A 21,907-nucleotide genomic window follows, 5' to 3' on the forward strand; every position below is an offset into this window, starting at 1 on the left:
TATAGTAATGTCAATCTCCAGACAGCCAGAAACAGCTAAGAGAAGTGTGGACTATCCTCATTTGTTAGGAGGTTGTTAACCTTTAACTCACATGACAAGTATCAACACTGCACAGTAGAACCTGAGAGTTAGGAACATCAGAGTTACAAACTGACTGGTCAACCACACTCCTCATTTGGAACCAGAAGTATGCAGTCAGGCAGCAGCAAAAACAAGCAAATACAGTACAGTACTGTGTTAAACTACTAAAAAGTAAAGTTTAAAAAAAGATTTGACAAGGTAAGGAAATGGTTTCTGTGCTTGTTTCATTTAAATTAAGATGTCTACATGCATTTTTCTTCCGCATAGTCAAGTTTCAAAGTTGTAGTAAGTCAATGTTCAGTTGTAAACTTTTGAAAGAACATACATAACATTTTGTTCAGAGTTATGAACAACCTCCATTCCTGAGGTGTAAGTAACTGAGGTTCTGCTGTATGTCACTACTGGACAAGGCATAAGGGCTTGTCTACATCAGGAATTTGACTGGCACAGATAGTGTAGAAGAATAATTACTCTGCTTTAATTATGCTAGTATAATTTCCCTGTGTGACTATTTAAGAATATGGAGTAATTATTCTGCTATAACTGTGCCAGTCAATTTCACCATGTAGGCAAGCCTCAAGGAAGGAAGCGGATTATCACTTTCTGATCTACTGTGATTGCAGTCTCATTCTGGGATCTCAAGTGGACCTTGGAAGACCACCACTATTTTTTCCCCTAGTTTGACTCCTGGCAAAGGCTATTTAACTCTCTCCCACAAGGAAGTTACCCTTGTGGTGAGTCTCTTCCTTGGAAATCTACTTGACTGAAAATTCAGAACAGATCCAGCTACATAACCACAGAAAAAAAAAAGTTTGCAGAAGAGGTATATAGGTGGATTATGAGTGATTATATGCTGGCAGCACAGCCCCAGAAGTGAACCCTGCTCTTCAAGAGGCTATGATCTCATTCCCTCTGCTAGGGCACAGGGGAATCGCGATATACTGGGAAGAGCTGCTACAATAAATGCAAAAGTGAAGGGTAGTATCTTTTTGGCTCCTTTTTGACTGTTTGTGACTGCTCAGTGATGACCACATTGAATCACTTCCTGTAATTCAAAAGGTTAATTCCCCAACCTTGACAAACTCTGTGAAGGAGATGGCACTATCTCCGTCCTGATCGGCCTCCTGGATTGTCCTGTCAGCAATACTGCCCAGCTGCTCGTCTGAAATGTTTACACCAACCATCATCCGCAATACCTGCAAGATACAAAAACCCCAGGAACTCTAAATATCACCTTTAATAATCTTTAAGCTAAGAGCGTTATGGGAAGAGGATTCTGAAAGTCTTGTGCAGAGTTTATTCACAGTACTTGGAACAAGGATACCCTCCAAGTACCAACCCTGTGTAGGTGGAACTCAGGAAGACCCTTGTTACTGTCTGGAAATGTTTTCTATGATCAAGATTCAGTTCCTTTTGTACACCAAACCTATTGACCAAAACCGCCTCCATACAAATACAGGATATACAAGGATGCCTTTGTACGCCCCTCCCCCTCCCTGAACAGAAGTGCAAGCTTCTTCCTCATTCCCAAAAAAGTGGAATTCAAAAGGGCTCCTACAAAATAAGTGAATAGCATTCTCGGAAGTTTCAACTATTTTTCACAAGATTGACAACTGCTTGATTTGACCTTTCCCTGTTTAGGATTGTTTGGTTGCTTTCTGAAGCCTTGCAAGTTGCAAATATGCAGTCAAAACTGGACTAGTCAGGTCTTCTTCTTCCTGCCAGTTTGTAAGGTGCCTTTCTGTGCTGCAGGCAGAAGTGAGCACTTTTGATCAAATGCAGTTTCTTGCTCAAGGTGAGCCACAAATTACTATGTCTACTTGGCAGGATTAGTAGAATGCAGTTACTCTCAACTCAAATCTAGCCTGATACGCACATCCACGCCATTACAGTAATGATTTCATGTTGCTTTTCTCCATACAGGACGAAGGCAACGAAAGCTTTATCCCCATGGGAAAAGAACTGGTCAGAAACTAATCCACCTCAAAAAACAGACTCATATCTCTTCTTCTTGTCCCTGCCATAAAAACTAAGTATGGTGTTTTTTTGTAGTGGCAGGTTACATCTGCTGATGTCTTTGTTCCAATGGAAATATAGTCATCCATAAATAATCAAACATGTTAAAAGTTAACCTAATGCTCTGTTGAAGTTTCTGATGGAGTAGGAAGTCTATGCTCTTAGAGATTGAAAGACAAAAGTCACCACTTATTTGAAGCTATGGGTAGGCAGAGTCCAGTCAGCCATACATTTTTGAATGGTCTGTAAGACTGGTCTAACCATGATCACTTGCAGATGCAGTAACTATTGGTTGAAGGCCGCCATTAGACATCTTCCATATTCTGAAGCTGTTTTAGGTCAATAGCACATTTTTTTGAAAGGTCACCCAAGTACCAATAAAATCTTTCACAAGTTATCAATGCAATGAGCATGTCAACTTCATTCTTTTACAAAAAGCATTCCCAGGGAAAGTTTTTCTTTAAGGGTTAAAGTTGCAAGCTAGATCATCTAAAGACCAACAGATTCATTTTAAGTCCCACGTTAGCCAATAGTGCTCTTTACCTGAAGCAGCTCATCTCGGGATATCTTGTCATCTTTATCCAGGTCATATAGTCGAAAAGCAACTAGAGGGAAGGTAAGAATGAGTCAACTGAGTTCAGGTACTATTTGTTCACCTTCCCCACGCACATATATAAACTTAAATTTCATGCAGTCAAAAACACTGTTGTCTCAAAGCTGGCAGCAATGTAGGTGTTGGGTCATTTTATAATGACCATTGATGCAAATATTAGGCTACAGCTTTTATATGATCCTGTTAAAAATGTTTTATTGAATTATATAAATCAGAGTTCCCAACTACCATGAAAATCAGTTTGCTCCTGGAATTTGCCAGTGTCTCAGTATATACAGTCCTCTTCAGAGGATTGCACATTATTGTCAAGAGACAACAGCGACTTAGAAATTACCTTTCAAGATCAAACCAGTGGTCCATCTAATTGAGTATCCAGCATGACAGTGGTCAGTACTAGATTTACAGGAAGACACAGGAGCCTCTCTAATGGACAATTCTATAAATAGCCTGCTTGCAGCGGAAATTTCTTTCTAACCCTGAAGCATGAGAGTTTATCTATCCCTCCTAAATGTACTTAATTCTTTAATTCCATAAGGAATCTTCTTTGCACGGTCACTTCTCTGACTGGCCTACACTTTGCTTGAAGTATATGGTCAAATCAGAGCCTAAAATGCTGATCAGAAGACTGCTGCAGACCACCTAGGAAAGTGATTACTCCTATATACTTTGAACATATGCTTCAAGCAGAGTACGCTACAATCATGGGGGGGAGAATGGGATGGAGGTGTGAAGCTGAGTGGCAATATCATACCACATGAAGGACTGGAGAAATAGCAAGAGGTATGAGGAAGGGAACTGGAAGGCCCATTCCAGGGAGCATCTCTCAGAACTGCTCTGACACACAGCATCCTATCATAAGACATTGAAGAAAGAGCTGAAATTAGTCCAGCATAATCAAGTCTCCAGTGAACTCTGAGAATCCCTGTATGTAACGCCCTTTTACTGAGCTTCAACATATCCCAGTAGATTCTGAAATGTCTATGGCAGCCTCTGTTACCATCTACTACTTACAGGTTTTAGTAAGTCAGTTTGTGTTTAAAAATAAGTACTGCAGTATGTCAGTTCAGACAGTGTCTTTGTGTAGGGTCACTCTCTCAGGAAACCTAAGGGTAGATCAAAGAGGCAGGAGGCCAAGGAATGGAATTGTCCAGGTAGAGTGTGAAGTTCCTTACAGTGCAGCTTGTTACTCCTGCTGTTGAGTGGTTCTGGTCCATTCTGGTCTTTGCTTTTTTCATTATCTTCAATGGGTCGGAAATGGGCCAAAGTCCTCATGAATCCACGGAAATTCACCTGGTCCTCTCTGCATGGTATTACAACATGTCAATTATCTAAAATTTAGCATTATACATGTTATCTATTCCAGATGTGAACACAAGCTTCAGTGACCAAACATGTCCCTTCATGACATTTCTGTAGGGGCAAGTTAACTGAGTGTTCTATAGAGTTTTTATTTACATCCAGCAACCCCTTGTCTTCTTGGTCTCTTTCAGTAAAGGGTGACCACAAGGAAACTTCTTGTGGTCATCCAGGAACAGCAAGTGTTTTCAAGAGCGGTAGCAAAATTATTGGTAGATACATGATACAATGTAGAGAGGCGATGTGGTATGAGGTAGTAAAAAAAAAAACAACAACTAGATTTCTTAAGGTAAGGTTTGATAAGTCACATTGTTTCTATAAAATAGGTATATTTACTCACCTCAGAAGCATTGTAAGGGGTTTAAGGTTTCGAAAACATTTCCAAATTTCTTAGATAAAGCACAAAATGAGGAACCAAAATTTAGAAATGAACACAAAGGCTTGTGAAGGTAGAATCTCAAAATCTCAGGCACTAGTTCTTAAAAATGACTACTAGCTTTGGGTGTCAAATTTGACACCTTAAAAGAGCTCTAAATTCAGGAAGTGTGAGCTCCCACTTTCTCAAAATTGTCCCCCTTTAAGATGCTTCAAGTTGGGAAGCTCAGAAATTTCAGATCCCCAAAATAATTTATTGAAGTTTGTCCAAAGCTTACCACCATAGGAAACCATACTACCTATGACCACCTCTTCTCAAGCCCTTTTTATCCAACAGAAGGGGAAGACAGACATGTCAATCTTGTTTTTCCCTTAGTGGGTCAATGCTGAGGAACTGGGGAGAAGGGTGGAGATCTGACACCCTGGACCAAAAAGGGAGTTCCAGGTGCATGAGACAGCTTGGTTGGAGAAAGATGAGAACACAGAATCATGCAAAGGTGCTCTGAACAAAGTCAACTGGAGAGGAGACAGATGAAATGCAGTTTATGCTAGACATTCAAGGCAAGGAGCTTACTGAACTGGAAGGTGAGAAGCCAGTGAAGCAACTACAACCTGTGCAGTGTAGAGGCAAGAAAGAGGAGAACACCAGTGAGCCCAAAGGAAATTACAAAAGTCAAGGCAAAAGCCATCCAAGGGCTTGGACGAGGGTCTTGGCAGTGGCAATAAGAATGGATAATTTTGGAGATGTAAAACAGTTTGAGGGGAAGAGAAAGAGTCTGATTTTAGTCATGTTAAGTTTTAGCTGGTGGTATGGTATCCAAGATGTCAGATGCAGATTTGAGAATCAGTATTCAGGTGGCAGCAGAAGCCATGTAGCAGGTTGACATTACCTATTGAGAGAAGGCTAAGGACAAACCCCTACAGAGAAAGGGAAAGAGCAGGAGCCCCCAAAGAAGATACTGAAGAATCAGAGACACCAAAATAATCTAGAAGAGCACTGTGTCTGAATCCCAGAGAAAGTGTCTCTAGGAGGGTCTGACTGACTATGTCAAGACAGCAAAAAGAATGAGTACAAAGAAGAGACCTTATAGCTGATGGATTGACAGTCTGCCAAGCTGGAGACTGGGGTGCAGGTTAAGGCAGCTTACACTTGAATGTCACTTTTCATTGACGTTTATGATTCTGGGAGGAGGAGAACGTGGTTTAAAGAAAGTCCAAAGGTGAAGAACCAGACAATTAGGGGGTAAAGCTGCTTAATAAGAGATACTAGTGCTAGAAGTGCATTTGTAGCCGATACGTCTCTATTGGCTCCTCTATGCAGGGTTGTTGTTGCTGCCATATTGGTCCCAGGATATTAGAGAGAAAGTGGGAGAGGTAATATCTTTCATTGGACTAAACTTCTGTTAATGAGAGAGAAGTTTTCAAGCTTACACAGAGCTGTTCTTTAGGTCTGAGAAATGTACTCAGTGTCACAGCTAAATACAAGATGGAACAGATTGTTTAACATAAGTAGTAACACATTTCAAGGCTCCTGGACTGTCACCAGAGGCATTCAGCAGCATGACAACAGGAATGGAGAAAAGGTTGACATATGAACCAGAACTGAGTATTGATTAAGGATCATAACACCCTGGTATGGTAGGCAAGTGTTCCCATATTACAGATAGGAAACCATTCAAGAGAGGTTAAGTGACTGCCCAAAGTCTCAAAGCAAATCCATGGCAAGACTGAAGATAGAATTGAATACCTAGATTCTACTCCCATGCTTTAGCCATAAACATACTTCTGATTAGAGCTTTGCAATGTTTGTCACAAAACTTGTAGACCATTTGGAAATGCATTCAATAGGAACTTACCCCTCTGGGAAAAAGGCATTGATAATCCGGTCTCCCAGGGGGTTGATGGCAAGCTCAGGAATCCGTTGGAAGTCTTCACGGCTAAGGGAAGCAAGAATATGAGAGTCTTCATAAACTTAGCTGCAGAGAAAGTTGCATAAAGACTGAGTAAAGTCTAATGAAAGGATCCACAACACAGCACACCCATTTGGATTTTACTTCTTCGGAAGAGTACTTTGCTGTTTGCTTTCCAACCATAATAGGGCAATAGCTGTTAAAAGTTTATTAATGGCACCAAGATAAGGAGAATAGTGCTGAGCTTGTATTACATTACACGCCTATAATAGTGCTAATTTATCAAGTTAATACCACTTCTCAGATACAGCAAATACCAATTTGTGCAAGCAATTCTACCAAAGAATTTGAGTTATCCCTCTAGAATGACTGGACAGTACGCAACTACAATAAAAGAAAGCAACATAATGAAAAGCAAGCAACAAGTAAAGTAAAATGTGTTTAGGAACAGAATGTCACTTGAGTTGGAAGGAACTTTAGATTAATTCATCTGGAGCGATGTATCACAACCTTGATATCCCCAAAAGCCACTAATCAATTTTCAGGTTTTAAATTTTAATTTCTTCCTGTCTGGACCCTTTGTTGTATGAGCAAGATATTTACATAATGCTGTGGAAGTTAAAGTTGAGCTTGTTTCTGTATTGAACAGGAAGTTTTCCCGACTTTAGAACAGTAACCATTTTCTGCAGGTCCCCATCTAAGCTAAATAGCTGTGCTGCTTAAAAACTACACTGGTGGATAAAGTTACATTAGCATTAAAAAAAAAAAAAAAAGTGTTCACTTGTATAGCTTATTCAAATTAAGAATGCAACATAAGCAACAATAAAGCACCTTTATAGTTATACTGCTATGTTTGTAAAAACGTCTGACCAGTATAACTGTCAGTAATTGGTACAAGACTTAGGGCTTGGCTACACTGGAGAGTTGCAGCACTGGTGGTGGCTTCACAGCGCTGCAACTCACTCACCGTCCACACTTGCAAGGCACATACAGCGCTATATCTCCCTGGCTACAGCGCTGGCTGTACTCTACCTCAGCCTGGAGAATAACGACTGCAGCGCTGGTGATGCAGCGCTGCTCCACCAGTGTGGCCACCAAAAGCGCTGTTATTGGCCTCCGGAGGTATCCCAGAATGCCTGTTCAGCCACTCTGCTCATCAGTTCGAACTCTACTGCCCTGGCCTCAGGTGACTCGCCCTTTAAATGCCCCAGGAATTTTGAAAATCCCCTTCCTGTTTGCTCAGCCAGGTATGGAGTGCAATCAGTGAATCTTTCCAGGTGACCATGCCTCCATGCGACAAACGAGCCCCAGCATGGAGCAATGGCGAGTTGCTGGACCTCAGTGTTTGGAAGGAGGAAGCTGTGCAGTCCCAGCTGCGCTCCAGCCTTAGGAATTACAATACCTTTGGGTAGGTATCAAGGGCCATGCTCAAAAGGGGCTATGACTGGGATGCGCTGCAGTGCAGGGTTCAAGTGAAGGAGCTGCGGCGTGCCTATTGCAAAGCCTGTGAGGAAAACCACTGCTCTGGCGCTGCTCCCACGACCTGCCGTTTTTTCAAGGAGCTGGACGAGATACTTGGGGGTGACCCCACCGCCAATCTGAGGACCACGATGGACACTTCAGAGTGGGTGGGGGAGGAGGAAACCGAGAGTGATGGTACTGGGGTGGGGGGAGACACCCCGGAGTCCCTGGAGGCATGCAGCCAGGAGCTCTTCTCAAGTCAGGAGGAAGGTAGCCAGTCGCAGCAGCCAGTACTTGGTGGAAGCAGCCATACTTGGGTGGAGCATAAACAGAGGAGCAGGTCCCGGTAATGTGGCTTCTATTTTCAGGATGGAAATTTTCGGGCGATTAGGGAAAAAGAAAAAGGAAAAAGAGAGAAAAGAGAAAAAAAATTTCAAGAGGAAAGGAGAGAAAAAGAAGAAAAAAAAAAAATAGATGAGGAGGAAAAATAAGAAGAGTGAAAAAAGGGAGAAAAAAAATGGAGGGTTCGCCATGCATGCATGCATGCCATGCCTAGATGTGGAATAGCGAGGTGGGGGGGACCATTTGCTGCACACAGGCAAGCTCATAGGGGCCAGGGCGGAAATCCACATTGCTGTAGATGACCTCCCGCTCCTTCCAGGTGACCCGCCAGCAGCGAACAATCTTCCAGGATCAACTCCTACGGAAAAATGTCGAGAGAGTATTCTCAGCGTAGTGCGCCCCTGCAGCGGTTTGCTTTCCCCATCACACAGAAACCCCGAGGACAGTACAGTCCCTGAAGCACTCAGCTCCAACTTACTCATTATATTTGGGGGCTCCCTGTGAATTAATGTGCGCTTCTTTGGTATGGGAAAATTATGCTATTGTGAAGAATGTTACTCCTTCAACTGTGTGGGGAATAACTGTCTGAGTATAAAAACAATGCTGTCTCTGTTAAGTGTTGCCTTTTTTGCCTTTACACAAGCAACCTTGAGTTCTCGGCTGCCTGTCGTTATCACAGCTCAAAGACTCCAAAACCTCTGGAAGAAGCCGCGAAAAGCAAAGACGACTGCTGCAAGCAGTTATGGATCACTCTGTCCAGACAGAGAACAAAAAGTGCAGGATTGGAGGGAAAGGGAAAGCAGGATCCACCAGAAAATACGCAACAGCCAGGAAGAAAAAGCACAAAGCAGCTGATAAGCATCCTGGGCACGCCAAGCAGACTCTATCCAGGCGCTCATAGCCATGCAGGCAGAGCACTACCGCACCCGCGCCCTCCGCCACCTTGTCCCAAAGCTCTTTCCCTTGTGCCCCAATGTCAGCTCAAAATCCCTTCCCCAGCATCCAGGTTCTTACCTACCACCACCAGCTGCTCCAACACCTGTACATTCAGCACCAACCAGCCCTGAGAACTACGACCCTTACCCTCTGCACTCAACCCCCATCACCATGCAGTATTAGGCATCCTGAAGTGCAGCAGTCATTGCACAGCACTCCAGAAAGGACATATTCAAACCTGTGACTGTACAGTTTACCACACCACCCCACCCCCCTGCCCTTTTAGGTTCCCAAAATGTTGTGTGTCTGTCATAAAGTTATTTTCTTTTCAATAAATGAATTCTTGGCTTTGAAAGAGTCTTTATTATTGCAGAAAGTCAAAGATACTTAGCCCAGGAAAGAAACAGGCACTGCAAATCAGCTTAGGTAAAAACAGATTCCTACTAACATTGTAACACTGCACTTCACTCCCGTGCAAGGCACCAAACATTACTGTTGGTTTTCAGCCTTAAATTCCTCCCTCAAGGCATCCTAATCCTTGAAGCCCTGTGCTGGGCCTCTCTAGTAAGCCCTGCTCTCTGCTGTGCAAATTCAGCATCCAGGCATTGAACCTCAGAGGTCCATGCCTGACTGAATCTTTCACCCTTCCCTTCACAAATATTATGGAAGGTACAGCACGCGGATATAACTGCGGGGAGATGCTGCCCCCTTTCCCCGCAAGTCTAGCATCCCATACAGAGATCGCCAGTGTCCCTTTAAACGGCCAAAAGCACACTCCACTCATTCAGCACCGGCTCAGCCTGTAGTTGAACCGGTCCTTGCTCCTGTCAAGCTTCCCTGTATATGGTTTCATGAGCCAAGGCATTCAACGGGTAAGTGGGGTCTCCAAGGGTCACAATGGGCATTTCAAAGTCCCCTACTATGATCTTCCAGTCTGGGGAAAAAAAAGCCCCGGCCTGCAGCTTCCTGAACAGGCCAGTGTTCCGAACGATGCGTACATCATGCACCTTTCCAGGCCAGCTTGTGTAAATGTCAATGAAACGCCCACGGTGATCCACAAGCACCTGGAGAACCATAGAGAAATACTCCTTCCGATTAACGTACTCGGATGCTAGGCAGGATGGTGCCAGAATAGGAATATGCATCCCATCTATCGCCCCTCCACAGTTAGGGAAACCCATTTGGCAAAGCCATCCACAATGTCCTGCATATTCCCCAGAGTCACGGTTCTTCTTAGCAGGATGCGATTAATGGCCCTGCAAACTTGCATCAACACGATTCCAATGGTCGACTTTCCCACTCCAAACTGGTTCCTGACTGATCGGTAGCTGCTTGGAGTTGCCAGCTTCCAGACTGCAATGGCCACCCGCTTCTCCACCATCAGGGCAGCTCTCAATCTTATGTCCTTGCACTGCAGGGTGGGGGCGAGCTCAGCACACAGTCCCATGAAAGTGGCTTTTCTCATCCGAAAGTTCTGCAGCCAGTGCTTGTCATCCCAGACTTCCATGATGATGTGATTCCACCACTCAGTGCTTGTTTCCCCGAGCCCAAAAGTGGCGTTCCACGGTGCTGAGCATTTCCGTGAAAGCCAGAAGCAATTTAGTGTCATACACGTCAGACGACTCGCTATCATCAGACTCCTCCTCACTTTGTATCTTAATAGCTCAACTGTAAAACGTGATGTGCTGGTGAGACTCGTCAGCATACTTCTCAGCAGTTCGGGCTCCATTTCCCACAGAAATCACGCTGCACAGAAACGGTTGAGAGTCAAGATGGTGCCAAACATGGACGGAAAAACAGAGATTGCTAGGATGTGAAGCGATGCATCACGGGGTGTTGGGACAGGAAGCAGAATGACCCACACCCTCCGCCCCCTTCCCACAACCCACAGCGCCAGAATGAGACGAGCTGCTCTGTGGGATAGCTGCCCATAACGCACCACTCCCAACACTGCTGCAAATGCGGCCACACTACAGCGCTGGTAAGCTGTCAGAGTGGCCACACTCCAGCGCTTTCCCTACACAGCTGTACGAAGACAGCTTTAACTCCCAGCGCTGCACACCTGCAAGTGTAGCCAAACCCTTCCTTATTCATTTAGACCTGTAGCTGGAAAGGTATTAATTAGCGGTAGAGGTCAAGACATACTAAAATGCTGGTTGAAAATGTAAAGACATTTCTGCCAAGCAGCAATAATTTCAAACTCTTCCTTGTTGGGTGACCTTGTGCCAGATTTGCAGAAATACTACACACCGACAATTCCATTTGCAATCAACAGGAGCTCTGGGCACTCAGCCCTTCTGAAATTCAGCTCAAAGGTCTCAAGTTGGGCACCCAAGAACTAGTTGCTTTTGAAAACTGTCTTAAGCAAATGAAGTGGTGATACCAGATAACAGTCAGTTCAAGCTTCTCGAAGCACCAAACCTAGCAATGCAAGAACCTGAACATTGTGAGCTACCACTTCACAGAACTATAAACATTAGACAGAAAGACCCATTGAGTCTAGTCTCAACTATTGCCAGTGGGGAACTGCTCCCCACAATGTTCTCTAGTGCTCTTCCAGTCTAGTTGTAAAATTTCTCCTGCTGATGATATACTTGAGGACCCAGTTGTAGCGTAACTATTGCTGGGGTCCCAATTTAAGTTCCCTCTAAGCTGTGCTGTCACGCAGCTGCCTATTAAGCCTTGCACAGGGGCTCAGGGCTGCAGCAGGGAGAGATTCCGTTCTCCCAGCGTGGATCTGCTGCGGCAGGAGAGAGGAGCCCTCCCAACCCTTGGCCCAGGCCAGGCCTACTGGAGCTGCTGTGGAGAGGAGCCTCTCGCTTGGCCCAGCCCATCCCTGCCAGAGCTGCTGCAGCTGGGGAGAGGCACCTCTCCCTCAGCCCGGAGCTGCTGCAGCGAGACGGGGCTGGGGTGAAGTCCTCTCTCCCCACTGCAGCCCCAGGGCAGCCTACATCCCAAACCCCTCATCCCTGGCCCCACCCTTGTGCCCACACTCCAACCCTTTGCTCCAGACCCGAGCCCCCTCCTGCAACCCAAACCACTCAGTCAGAGCTTGTACCCCCAGCCAAAGCCCCTCATCTCCCCCACATCACAACCCTTTGCCCCTTCCCACACTCCAAACCCCTCAGCCTCACCCTACCTCATCAATTTTGTTACATGCACCAATATGGAGGCGATGTGTCACACAGCGCCTCCATACTGGTGCACATAAAATTCATTCCGCACACGAGTGTAAAAAGTTAGAGGGAACACTGGTCCCAATTATAGTATATTTGTCATAACATGGTTAAAACAGACTATGGTCTTAGAGTATAGTGGTGAAATGACCAGGTTTTTTGACAGTCTCTGAACAATGCTACTGCCCTGTGCATGCCCATGCCTGTGTTAATCTTCAGAGACATGATTAAGAACCATCTATATATACATCAAAAACTGATAGCCATGTTGTAACCCAAAACCCTCAGTACTGTTGTATTTCAAACAGATAAGGAGCACAATATATTAGTGATTTAAACAAAGATGTGGTAAAGCATCTACATTGGGATAAGAGCCATTTTAACTACAGTGCTTTGGCTCCAATACCAATGTGTAGGACCCTACCAAATTTACAGTCCATTTTAATCAATTTAACAGTTATAGGATTTTAAAAAATTGTAAATTTAATGATTTTAGCTCTTTAAATCTGAAATTTCATGGTGTTGCAATTGTTGGGGTCCTGACCCAAAAAGGAGTTGTAGGAGGAAAGGGGTCACAAGGTTGTTTTTGGAGAGGGTTGCAGTACTGCTACCCTTACTTCTGTGCTGCTGCTGGCTGTGGTGCTGCCTTCAGAGCTGGGTGCCGGGCCAACAGCTGCCGCTCTCCGTCCGGCTCTGAAGACAGTGTTGTACTAAGAGTGGCAATACCGCAATGCCCCTAAGATAACATTGTGACTCCCTTGCAACTCCCTTTTGGGTCAGGACCCCCAATTTGAGAAAAGCTGGTCTCTCCAATGAAATCTGTATAATATGGGGTAAAAAGCACACACAAGACCAGATTTCATGGTCCATGATGCATTTTTCATGGCCAAGAATTTGGTAGGACCCTCCCAATGCATACAAGCCACTGAAAGCAACTACTCCCACATCCTGTCTAAAATTTTCCATTGACATAACATCAGATTCCTTGCTTGTTAAATTTCAGCTTCAGAAAAACTTTCAATAGTTCAGCCTCATGTTGTGCCTGGTTTACGGCAAGAGATTAAAAATTAACTACAAGTAACCCCTGGGTTTCAAATCCACTTCTATTTTTGTTCATTAAGGGGACATTATGGGGTAGGTATTATAATTGGAATAGCTGCAACAGTCATAAAAATGACTGCAGAAAGGCAAGTTGTACCTCATTTTATACACCAAGGCCCCTCAGTCATTAGGGACCTACTTCACCTGGCTAAGGCTGGAGCCTACAGGAAACTGGATGTTCTATTTCTTCCTTTTTCTGTGCCATAGCAACAGGCTTCTCCCAGTGAGACTTTCCAGGAACGCTGTTTCTACTGAAACCTTGCTTAAAAGTTGCTTTGCCTATGATCTTTAACTGCAAATTGGAGTCTGCATAATAAAAAGTATCCATGACATTTTTCAGTACTAAACAAGTGTTTCTGCTGCAAACTAGTAGTTTCTAGGTAGGCTATATTTCTGAACTGTGGGATGTGTCTCCTGAAGGGAACACAAGAGCCCAACATGGGGGCTGGTGGGAGACACCCATCTCATTGCCTTGTCCCAAGCAGCTGAAGGGCCATTACTGGCCACTCATTCTTTCACAGGCTACTGCTCTTATGTTCCGTCTTCCTTGACTAGGTGGTCATACAGAATGCTGTTTCCCTGATGTCTGACAAGAAAGTGAGCACCCCTGTGCAGAACTGAGGAAAGAACCGAAGAAAGAAGGTGACAGCAGCTGTGGGGGTAGATAAATGGAAGAAGTTTCCCTTTTCCTCACTTTTGGGAACTAGGAGGAACTACTGGAGAAGTGAGGCGAGATATAAAAGTGAAATAAAGGGAGGAGAAAACTGGCAAGGAGAGTAAAGCTTTGTCTATGCCGGTTTAAAAAAACCAACAGAATTTGGGCTAAGTTTCCCTGTGTAGGCCAGGCCAGAGAGCTGGGAAATAAATGTCCAAAGTGGAAGAGAGAACTAGGAGAAGAATAATGGGGAGAGAGGAAATGAAAAACAGAAAGCAAAGCAGAAAAATACGAAGATCAAATGGGTAAATGAGTCAGGTGAGACAGGGGAGTGGCACTATGTGCGAAAGCAAGCACAGAATCAAACAAAGTAAAAACAAATTAAGTGACTCACACACTACTGTAGAATCTCTATAGATAGAAATTCTATGCTTGAATAATAAGACTAGCAGTAGGAATATGCTACAGCCCACCTGACCAGGATGGTGACAGTTAAATGCTTAGGGAGATTAATGGTTTTCTGTTTCTGTAGCCTCTCTAATGGGGGATTTCAGCTATTCCCATATTGAATGGGAACATGTCACCTCAGTACCAGATACAGAAAAAAAAAAAAAAAAAAAAACTGTACACACCATTAACGAGAGCTTCTTGGAGCAGCTAGTCCTAGAAGCCACAAAGGGAAAGGGAATTTTTGACTTAGTCCTAAGTGACTCTCAGGATTTGGTCCAAGGGGTGACTATAGCTGAACCACTCAGTAACTGACCATAATGTAATTAAATTTAACATCCTTATGGAGGGTTTCTTTGGTATTTTTCCCACCACAGTAGCATTTAATTTCAAACAGGGAAACTACATAACATTGAGGTGGCTAGTTAAACAAATTAAAAGGAATAATCGCAGAAGTAAAATGCCTGCAAGCTGCATGGAATTTATTTATTTATTTATTTTAAAAAGAAAATACCATAACAGAGGCTCTAACTATATGTATACCCCCAAATTAAAAAAACACCACAGTCAAAAAATGCCACCATGGTTAAACAAAGTAAGGAGGTGGTTAGAGACAAAAGACATTTTTAAAATTTGAAGTCAAGTTCTACTGAGCAAGGAAAAGGAGCATAATTTCTGGCAAATCAAGGACAATTAGGCAGGCCAAAAAAAGACTTTGAAGAACAACTAGCAAAAAGACCCAAAAAATTAACATAAGCAGGCTTCCTGCTTAACAATCAGTAGGGCCACTGGACAATCAAAATGCTAAGGAAACACTCAAAGACGACAAGTCTATTGTGGAGAAGCTAAATGAATTCTTTGCATCTGAGGTCACTGCAAAGATTGTGAGGAGATTCCCACATCTGAACCACTCTTTTTAGGTGATAAATTTGAGGAACTATCCCAGATTGCAATAGAGGTGGGTTTGGAACAAACTGATAAATTAAACAGTAAAGGCACCACGATCAGATGGTTCCAAAAGAACTTTAATATGAAGTTGCAGAACTACTAACTGTGGTACCTAACCTATTGCTTAAATCAGCCTCTGTACCAGATTGACATATAGCTATTGTAACACCATTAAAGAAAAAAAAACAGAAAACCATACACTCCAGAGGCAATTCAGGCCAGTAAGCCTAATTCAGTACCAGGGAAACTGACTGAAACTATAGGAACTAACAATTATCAGACATAGATGAAAATTATATGCTGGGGAAGAGTCAACATGGCTTTTGTAAAGGGAAATCATGCCTCACCAATCTATTAGAATTCTTTGAGGGCAAAGGTGATTCAGTTTATATACTGTACTTGGACATTCAGAAAGCTTTCATAAAGATCAAACATCAAAGGCTCTTAAGCAAAGTAAGGAGTCATGGGATACATTGGAAGGTCTTCTCTTGGATCAGTAACTGGTTAAAAAGTAGGAAAAACTGGTCAATGGAGCAAGGTGAAGAGTGGAGTCCTCCAATAATCTGTACTGCTCAGCATATTCAAATGATCTGGGAAAAAGGGGCAAGTAGTGTAGTGGCAAAGTTTATGGACAGTACTAAATTACTTGAGAGTTAAGTCCAATGCTGATTGAAGAGTTACAAAGGGAGCTCACAAAACTAGCTGACAAGGCAGGAAAATGGCAGATGAAATTCAGCGCTGATAAATGCAAAGTAATGTACATCGGAAAAAAATCATCCTGACTATGCATCTGAAGTGATGGGGTCTTGTCATAAACAGATAGTTAAGGGTTAATGTCTCTTACCTGTAAAGGGTTAAGAAGCTCAGAAAACCAGGCTGACGCCTGACCAGAGGACCAATAAGGGGACAAGATACTTTCAAATCTTGGTGGAGGGAAGTCTTTTGTTTGTGCTCTTTGCGTTGTTGTTCGCTCTTAGGACTAAGAGGGACCAGACGTACATCCAGGCTCTCCAAATCTTTCTGAATCAGTCTCTCATGTTTCAAACTTGTAAGTAATTAGCCAGGCAAGGCGTGTTAGTCTTATGTTTGTTTTCTCAACTTGTAAATGTTTCTTTTTGCTGGAAGGATTTTACCTCTGTTTGCTGTAACTTTGAACCTAAAGCTAGGGGGGTCCCCCCTCTGGTCTATAGGAATCTGATTACCTTGTAAAGAATTTTCCATCCTGATTTTACAGAGATAATTTACACCTTTCCTTTCTTTAATTAAAAGCTCTCTTTTAAGAACCTGATTGATTTTTCCTTGTTTTAAGATCCAAGGGGTTTGGATCTGTGTTTACCAGGGAATTGGTATAGTCCCTCAAGGCAACCCAGGGAGGGGACGAAGTTTTGGGGAGACAGAGTGCCCCAGACACTGGAATTCTGGGTGGTGGCAGTATATACCAGATCTAAGCTAGTAATTAAGCTTAGAAGTATCAATGCAGGTCCCCACATTTGTACCTGTAAGTTCAAAGTGGGGAAAGAAACCTTGACAGGTCTAAATTAGCTTTACCTCTGAAGAAAAATCTTGGAGTAATTGTGGATGGTTTTCTGAAAACGTCTGCTCAATGTGCAGCACCAGCAGCAGCAGCAGCTTCCCACCCCAAAACCCCCAACAATGTTAAGAACCATTAGGAAAGGGTTGATAAGACAGAATATCATAATGCCACTGTACAAATCCATGACACACTCACACCTTGAATACTCCTTGCAGTTTTGGTCAGCCCATTTCAAAAAAAGATGTTTGCCTTTCTCAATACTTTTTTGAATTCAGAGATAACTAGGGGTATGGAACAGCTTCCACATGAGAAATTAAAGAATAGACTGTTCATCTTAGGAAAAAAGATGATTAAGAGGGGATATGATAGAGATCTATAAAGTCAAGAATGGTGTAGAGAAAATGAATAGGAAGTGTTATTTACTCTTTACACCACAAGAACCAGGGATCTCTCAATTAGCTTAATAGGCAACAGGTTTAAAACATAAAAAGGACTTCACATAATGCACAGTCAGCTAGAATTCAGGGCCAGGGGGATGTTGAAGGCCAAAAGTATAACTGGATTACAAAAAAATAAAATCAGATAAATTCCTGCAGGATAGGTCCACCAATGGCAATTAGCCAAGATGGCCAAGGATGCAAGCCCATGACCGGGGGCAGGAAGAATTACACGATAATTGCCTTGTTCTGTTCATTTCCTCTGAAGCATCTGGCACTGGTCATTATCAAAAGACTGGATACTGGGCTAGATGGATCATTGGTCTCATCCAGTACGGCCATACTTATGTTCTAGATGCAAATACCGCATCAGTGCATGAAAAAAACAGTAAATTTGTTTTAGACAAAACTAGAATCCTTCTTTTCCCCCGGTAAGTTTTTAAAACATGTCATGTCCAGACAAAGTATTCCAACCAATTTCATAGGATCATAGAAGATTAGGGTTGGAAGAGACTTCAGGAGGTCATCCAGTCCAACCCTCTGCTCAAAGAGGGAAGAACACCAACTAAATCATCTGAGCCAGGGCTATGTCAAGCTGGGCCTTAAAAACCAGTGGGATGGAGATGCCACCACCTCCCTAGGTAACCCATTCCAGTGTAATTTTTCTTAATAGCCAACCTAGATCTTCCCCACTGCAACTTGAGACCATTGCTCTTTGTTCTGTCATCTGCCACCAATGAGAACAGTCTCGCTCCATCCTCTTTGGAATCCCACTTCAGGTAGCTGAGGGCTGCTGTCAAATCCCCCCCACACTCTTCTCTTATGCAGACTAAATAAGCCCAGTTCCCTCAGCCTCTCATCATGTCATATGTCCCATCCTCCTAATCATTTTCATTGCCCTCTGTTGGACACTCTCCAATTTGTCCACATCCCTTCTGTAGTGGGAGGGCCCCCCCAAACACTGGGTGCAATACTCCAGATGTGGCCTCACCAGTGCCGTATAAAGGAGAATAATCATTTCCCTCAATCTGCTGGCAATGCTCCTACTAATGCAGCCCAATATGCAGTTAGCCTTCTTGGCAACAAGGGCACACTGTTGACTCATATCAAGCTTCTCATCCACTGTAGTCTCCAGGTCCTTTTCTGCAGAATTGCCATTTAGCCAGTCAGTCAGTCCCCAGCCTGCAGCATGGGATTCTGCCATCCTAAGTGCAGGACTCTGCACTTGTCGGACCTCATCAGATTTCTTTTGGCCCAATCCTTTAAATTTGTCTAGGTCACTCTGGACTCTATCCCTACCTTTCAGTACATCTACCTCTCCCCTGAGCTTAGTGTCATCAGCAAACTTGTGAGGGTGCAATCCATCCCATCATCCAGATCATTAATGAAGGTGTTTAACAAAAACAGCCCCAGGACAGACCCTTGGGACACTCCGCTTGATACTGGCTGCCAACGAGACATTGAGCCATTGATAAGACCGAGCCTACGGGAAACCATAAAATCATTCTGTTATTGTTACTGTTCTAATAGTTCTTTAAAATATTTGATGGGTGAAGTGACCAACTCTACTCTATTCTGTACCATGAGCAAGTGTGCTGCACATCAGTGCTAATTTTCGGAACAGTAATTTATTCGAAGGTTCACTTTGATCTGAACCAGTTTTTCAAAACTGCCACAATCAAAAAATCCAAAACCAATTGTTTGCCCAGATGTACTCTAGAGCCCAGAGCTTGTAAATCTGACCTGGAATTGTGTAATTTTTCCCTTGCTTGTTTAGTGGGAACTCATCTCTCTTATAAATAAAAGTGTTTCAGAGCCTCACCTTTTGAGCACTGGAATAGAAAGAGTGCAATTCCATTATCCATAAAATCGCTCCTCTCTGGGACTAAATGTATTTAGAATCTCCCACTTTCTACCTTTATCATTGTTTGGTCTGGATGATTTTTCTGAGCACAGAGCTTCCTACTTCAGACTCCAAGACCTTATCAGCACTGAAAGTTAAACTGTTTGCTACAGTCGTGTACATACCCTTTGAAACAAATGGTTAGGCAACAGATATGCGACAGGGAGTTTGACATTGCAGGAGTAGTTTAGTAATTATTCACCCTAGTAAAGGCAAATGAGCTCCCCTTTTCCCCAAAAGCTTCTACTCTTAAGCTACACTATTATAGACTGGGCCACAACTGACAGTAATATATTTGTATAAACTCAATAGATTAATTTTAAGCTTTGACAGAGGAAATAGGTATGAATTGGATCCAAAAAAGTCTATTCTAGCAACCACCACCTTCACACACTAACTCTGATGTTTGAACTGTTGGGTAGAGTAAAAAGGTTTATGTACTTCTGTGTAGGTATTCAAGATTAATGTGAAAATAACTGGGGCTAGAAATGGTTTCCCAACACAGTACACACCTCCCTGTTTAGCTTGAAGTAGAATTGGCAAACTTATGGATAAATGGCTTTTCAACTCATGAAAACATTCCTAAAAATTCTCATTCTGGTACAGACTAATTTTTTCTAACAAAAAATGACTGTTTGGTTCTGTTTGTGTCCAATGCAACACTAAAATTTGCATCAAAAGGTTAACCCATTTTCAAAGTTTGCCTGTGAAAGACTGCTAATTTTAGAGAAGTCTAGCAACAATCATATGCCCACTCCATGGACAACAGCCTTCCCATTACAACAGTATTTTGTCTCAGTCAATTGTTAACATGTCTTTGCCAATGAAAAAATAAGACTAACACTACATTCTACCTTCTTATTCTAATAAGGATCACGATATCATCTTGCTTGGTGCTGAAATAATTCAAAACAGATTTAGCACTCATCTTTTCAGGATGCAAACCCCCAAAAGCTACGGTTTACTGTAAACCATCTCTCTGAAGTTTAATACGGCTGAACTAGAGCTATTTGCAAGGATCCCACTTTGCTAATTCAACCGGGATCAATGAGTCAGTGATCTAGGTTATTCATTCTCAGACAGTGGTCCACTGAATGCAATCTATGGAGTGCTTCCTGGAGGTCTGCAAATCTGTGTCAAAATTTTCACACTGATAGATATCCAACTTGTGTCTGACGAAGAAAAAAAGCTGTGCACAGACTAGCGTACCTGAGCTAGCTTAAATCCAACAATAGCACTACCTTCCGTTTGGGTAGTACAAGCCCAGCACAGACTCTGGATAAGAACAGAGTAGGCTAGCAAACATTGAAGCCCGTGTTGTGCTATCTTCACTGCTTCTCTTTCCTATGCTAGCTGCATTCAAGCTAGTGTGAATGGACTAGCCCTTGCACAGCTTTTGCTGTGCAGATGTACTCTCAGATTTCAAGGACTGATGCTTGCTATTAGTTCTAGCCCATTCCAAGGCTGAGTTTCCTGAGATTTATTTGGCTTAACAAACCCCAATCAACTCTTCACACTTCGAATGGCGGACTCAGTTATATGTTTCCTTGTTGTGAATTCAGTAGATCAAATTTGCAAGAGACATCAAAATGGAAGGGTAGCAAACGTGAAGAGAACCAAAATCCCAAATTACCTCAGTAGATGAAGGACAATTCAGTATTAGCATAACCTTGTCTTTGGGGTTGTTGAACTGTTAACCAAGACACTGCACTCATGTAATTAAAACAAGTTTAATTTGTTTGTGAATATATATTTAACAAACCAGAAAGTAACAAAATGTCAGAGGGGAAAGTGTTATGAAGAATCAACTTCAGACTTTTCTGTGCCAAACTCTGTGGTCTGGTTGATTGGCACAGTGCTTAATTCAGTTTTCACTTTATTTTTGTAGTTCTCATTTGAAAGTTGTACACAGAAGACAAACTGAAGAACTCACACCCTGCACCTTTCTGATATGAACAACTACTTTTAAGAACAACATTCACGGCCCCTCATACTTGGCACCCACTCTCCTGTTTGTTCTTTTATTGAACAAAGTATATAAAATACATTTAAAAGGTGCAAATGAACTACAAGTGAATGATTTGCAGATCAAAAAACAGTATCAAGTTCACTAGGCATCACCAAGACAATTAATAGCCTGTGACTCAGCAGTAAAAACAAACAATCCTTTTAGTCACAGAAGCAGCTGCAAAGGGGGTATCATGGAACAACTTTTGTGATAAGTATTTATAAAAAGTTAGAGGTGACCTACAAAAGAAAATATGGGTTCGTATTTGTGTCCTTATTATAAGGTTTGAAATTTTTGTTTAAATCTCAGAAATACCAGGAATGTAACACGGCTGCTGTTCTGAAGTCCGGTCTTGTATTTTTCGGAGAGATTTCTTGCATGGCTTAGACTGTATATTCACATTACAACCCCATGCAGCTTTCTGCAATCACTTCTAAAACCTCTTTTGGTTTAAAATACGTTTCCACAAAGCATCAGGAAGGTTTTGCCCTGGGGACAACGAATATTTAGAAGGATCTCAACTCAGTTCACTGGTGTTAGAGCTTTAAGCAATCTGAACAAAAAAATAATTCTGTCTTAGTCAGATTCTCAATTGCATGGTTGACCTG

General features: G+C 42.7%; 1 protein-coding gene across 3 annotated transcripts in view; it reads right to left on the bottom strand.

Moving 5' to 3' along the window:
* Positions 1-21,907, bottom strand: part of CHP1 (calcineurin like EF-hand protein 1) — a 255,811-nt gene that overhangs the window by 218,988 nt on the left and 14,916 nt on the right. For 2 of the 3 annotated variants that reach the window (XR_012655805.1, XM_032769041.2), the window contains exons 3-6: positions 6,298-6,378; positions 3,883-4,010; positions 2,641-2,702; positions 1,155-1,277 (exon numbers count right to left, since the gene is read on the bottom strand). Coding sequence is in view for 2 of the 3 variants with exons in the window: in XM_032769041.2 (XP_032624932.1) it covers positions 1,155-1,277; positions 2,641-2,702; positions 3,883-4,010; positions 6,298-6,378 (394 nt within the window). In the remaining variant the exon portion in view is untranslated. The remainder of the gene's footprint in view (positions 1-1,154; positions 1,278-2,640; positions 2,703-3,882; positions 4,011-6,297; positions 6,379-21,907) is intronic. The other variant, XM_032769042.2, reaches the window with a different exon arrangement.

The sequence above is a fragment of the Chelonoidis abingdonii genome, chromosome 4, assembly GCF_003597395.2.
Source record: "Chelonoidis abingdonii isolate Lonesome George chromosome 4, CheloAbing_2.0, whole genome shotgun sequence".
NCBI classification, from domain to species: Eukaryota; Metazoa; Chordata; order Testudines; family Testudinidae; genus Chelonoidis; species Chelonoidis abingdonii.